Raw genomic sequence first — 3,474 nt, 5'->3', positions numbered from 1 at the left:
AGCGGTGGTCTCTCATCCTCCCCATGGTCAAGGAGGTCGGTGCCTTCCCGGGGTGGGTTGTTTAAGGTAGGATCCTCCTTCTCTTCAGAGTCCATTCAGGAGCAGGAAAGTTCATCTCAGACCCTAAATCCAGCCACATCACGCCACGCTTAACACCTCTAACAACTTCCCCCGGCACTTAGGACAGCATCTGGCTCCTTCCCTCGGCTGGTGGCCCTCAGGGTCTGCGTCACACACACCCCAGCTCTCCTGACGGGTCTCTGCACTCGCTGTTGCCTCCGCCTGGAACAGTCTTCCTCCTGGTGTCATCGTCTCCGTGGTGCGTCCTTCCTGACCTTCCACCTCCACCAGGTGCCAACACTTCCCCGACCCCGGTATCCTCTTCTTGCCGGTGGGTGAATGCCACCTGCTGATGTCTGATTTATTCATTGGTTTTCTTTCTTTTTTTTTTTTTTTTTGAGACGGAGTCTCGCTCTGTTGCCCAGGCTGGAGTGCAGTGGCGCGATCTCGGCTCACTGCAAGCTCCGCCTCCTGGGTTCACGCCATTCTCCTGCCTCAGCCTCCTGAGTAGCTAGGACTACAGGCGCCCGCCACCGCGCCCGGCTAATTTTTTGTATTTTTAGTAGAGACGGGGTTTCACTGTGGTCTCGATCTCCTGACCTTGTGATCCGCCCACCTCGGCCTCCCAAAGTGCTGGGATTACAGGCTTGAGCCACCGCGCCCGGCCTATTCATTGGTTTTCTTGTCTGTTGTCTGACCCCACCGGGGACAGGGACTGGTCACTCATGTTCATCCGGCAGACCAGACACTTCACGGAGGGCTCCAAAGCCGGCACATCCCGGGGCCTCCTCTGCCTCTCCCAGGCTCTGTGTGTTGCGGTGAGAGGAGCATTTGTGTCTCTGTGGTTTGCTGCTGGAGCTAATGACCTGGAGAGAAACAAGGGAGACAAGGGTGTCCAGACAGGTGCGGGGCTCAGCCAGGAGGCAGAAGACGTGGATGTGTCCCAGGCCAGCGCCACCAGGCACTCTGTGTGGCACTGGGAACAGGAATTCTGAGAGTTAGTCTGTAAGGGTGGCGGGCATTGCTCCCCTGGGAGAAGCCTTTCCAGTGGGCGCTGAGCAGGCCATTAGCTCGTGTCCTGAGGAGGTGCATGGGTGGCCTGGGGTCTCCACGGAAATTATGTGGGCGCGCATGGGTGTGGCTCTGTGTTCATGTGGGCGAGGACTTCTGACCGGTGCCAGGGCACTCTGCATGACCCTGGCAGAATCAAGCTCTCCCGACTGTGGAAGGGGAAGAAGAGCATGCGTGACCCCCCACCAGCACCGCACCCCTCACTGCTCCACCTGGGGCTGCCTCTGGGGGTGGCTGGGTCCTGGCTGACTGTTGTGACAGTTGAGGCCAGGGGTGGGGTGGGGCATGGGAGTTAAGAGGACTGGCCAGGTGGGGCACACCGTGTGCCCAGCCCCAGTGTCAGGAACTTCCCCCTCCTCCTCCACCCCCTCGTCCTCCTCCTCCTCATCATCCTCACTTGTTGAGGACGTCCTGTGTGCCAGGTGGTTTATATGCCCAGCCTCATTTAATCCTCAGAATAACTCCATGAGTTAGCTGCTAAACCCCCCCACTTAACAGATGAGGAAACTGAGGCCCAAAGAAGCTCAGCAAGTTGCCTAAGGTCCAAGTTTCCTCTCCCAACTCTCCTACCCTCTCCTCTTCCTTCTCCTCTCTCCCATTCTTCCCTGCCTCTTCCTTAACTAGACAATTTTTTATCGAGCATCTCCCAGGTGCAGGCATGAGCCAGGTGCTGGGAAGATCACGATGATCCAGCTCCTTCTGGTCCTTTCCTTAGCTGGTTAGAGGCTGGGAGGACACACAAGTTCAGCTCCAGCCGACTGGGGCATTGGTGGTAGCCCCTGGAGAACTTGTGCAATGGGGCTATGAGGCTGAATCTGGCTCCAGGAAAGCATGTTGCAATCCACGAGTGATGTCTGCCATGCGCACAGGCATGGAGAGCGAGGCACCTGTGCTGTCTTCTTGTAGACCCTAGACTGGCGGGGCCTCTGAAACGCACCCAGACACTGTGCTGGGTGTGCTGCATAGCCCTCCTAACCAATTCAGTATTTTTCTCTCCATTTTCCAGGGAGAAATCAGAATCTAAGGTGTCAGAATGTAAGGTTCCTGTTGGAACCCAGGCTCCAGGGTCCCTGGTTTTCTGTAACATCATGCTGCAGGACCCTGTTTCTCTCTTTGCTTTGGCTGCTGGGTAGCTCGGAAGGGAGCTTTAGGCTTGCTCTCAGGCACCACATTAGCTCAGGGGTTTGGGCATTTTTGTCGCCGGCTCCTTTGGGCTCTTTGTCCTCCCTGCTGTGCTTCCCGAGGAGCAGGGCCGGATGTAAGTTATCAGCTATAAATAAAACCAAGACTTCCGTTCTGGCTCTCACTCTAGTTTCCTGGTGCATTTTTTTTTAAGTTCTTAATCAAGGGAGGGGGTACTCCTGACTGAAGATGACATCAGCATCAGCTGGCCCTGGGGGGCAGGCCCCCAGCCCCCAGGCCCGTGTGGTCCCTGAATGCCCCCATTATGAGGGGGTAACCTCATTACACAAGACGCGCTGCACGGCGGAATTTCAAATGGGGTTTTGTGGTTTCTGCCCTTTGCAGCAGAGCACACACAGGCAGCTGCGGTCGCCTGGCTTCCTCTCCCGCCGCAGTCCTGGCGCCTGGCCAGCTGGTGACCACCCCTTCCACCATGAGTCAGTTTCATTCTTAACTCTCTGACTCAGGTCCCTTTAAAGGGACAGCAGAATCCATTCGTTCCAAGCAAGGAGGGAGAGGTGAAGAACCTGCCTGGGAGGGGAGTTGGGGGTTAAGAGGAAGCTTGGGGGTCCCAGGCAGGCGGCTGGGTGAGCAGCCCTGCCTCACTCCCCTACCCCAGACACCCAGGATGGAGGGGCTTTCCTGTCTAATCCAAGGGAGACGGACCTGTGACTTCCCCAAAGCTGACTGTCTGCAAGGCAGGAACCCCCAGTGTTCAGCAATCTTCCTTTCTGTCTGGTCACAAGCCCTGCCCAAGCTCTGGGCTCAGAAGGTAATGGGGGCTTTGCGAGCCACCCCCAACTCCCCACGTGCCCCGCTTCCTTCTCATCTTTGGCTCCCTCATTCCTTGTACTTCCGTCGCAACGACCTCTGGAGTTCCTAGAACATCCTGAGCTGCTTCCCCGGGCCGCCCTCCCTGCCACCTGGCATGCACATCACTCTGCTCTTTGTGGGGGTCCCATCTCCTCCTTCTGAGCCCAGCTGTGTGCCACCTCCTCCCAGGTACATCCTGCCAGTCCGTCACAGCAACCTACTGACCTCCATAGTAGCACAAGGAACAACCCAAACTCTGTTCACCTTGCTCCCCATGTTAATGGCCCCCAGCATGAACTGTCCGCTCCATGAAGGCAGGGCCCTGCTTGTCTTGTTCACAGCACAAGT

General features: G+C 57.1%; 1 protein-coding gene across 1 annotated transcript; it reads left to right on the top strand.

Annotated features, from left to right (window-relative positions):
- The first annotated feature begins 785 nt into the window (after positions 1 to 785).
- Positions 786 to 2,400, top strand: LOC105469722 (myeloma overexpressed). The gene is given in 5 exon segments (XM_024789083.2): positions 786 to 1,009; positions 1,011 to 1,348; positions 1,351 to 1,406; positions 1,408 to 1,483; positions 1,486 to 2,400. Coding segments are annotated over 5 exon segments (744 nt in total). The 3' UTR covers positions 1,536 to 2,400.
- The last annotated feature ends 1,074 nt before the right edge of the window (positions 2,401 to 3,474 follow it).

The sequence above is a fragment of the Macaca nemestrina genome, chromosome 12 (assembly GCF_043159975.1).
Source record: "Macaca nemestrina isolate mMacNem1 chromosome 12, mMacNem.hap1, whole genome shotgun sequence".
Lineage (NCBI taxonomy): Eukaryota > Metazoa > Chordata > Mammalia > Primates > Cercopithecidae > Macaca > Macaca nemestrina.
This window is presented reverse-complemented; position numbering and strand designations above follow the sequence as displayed.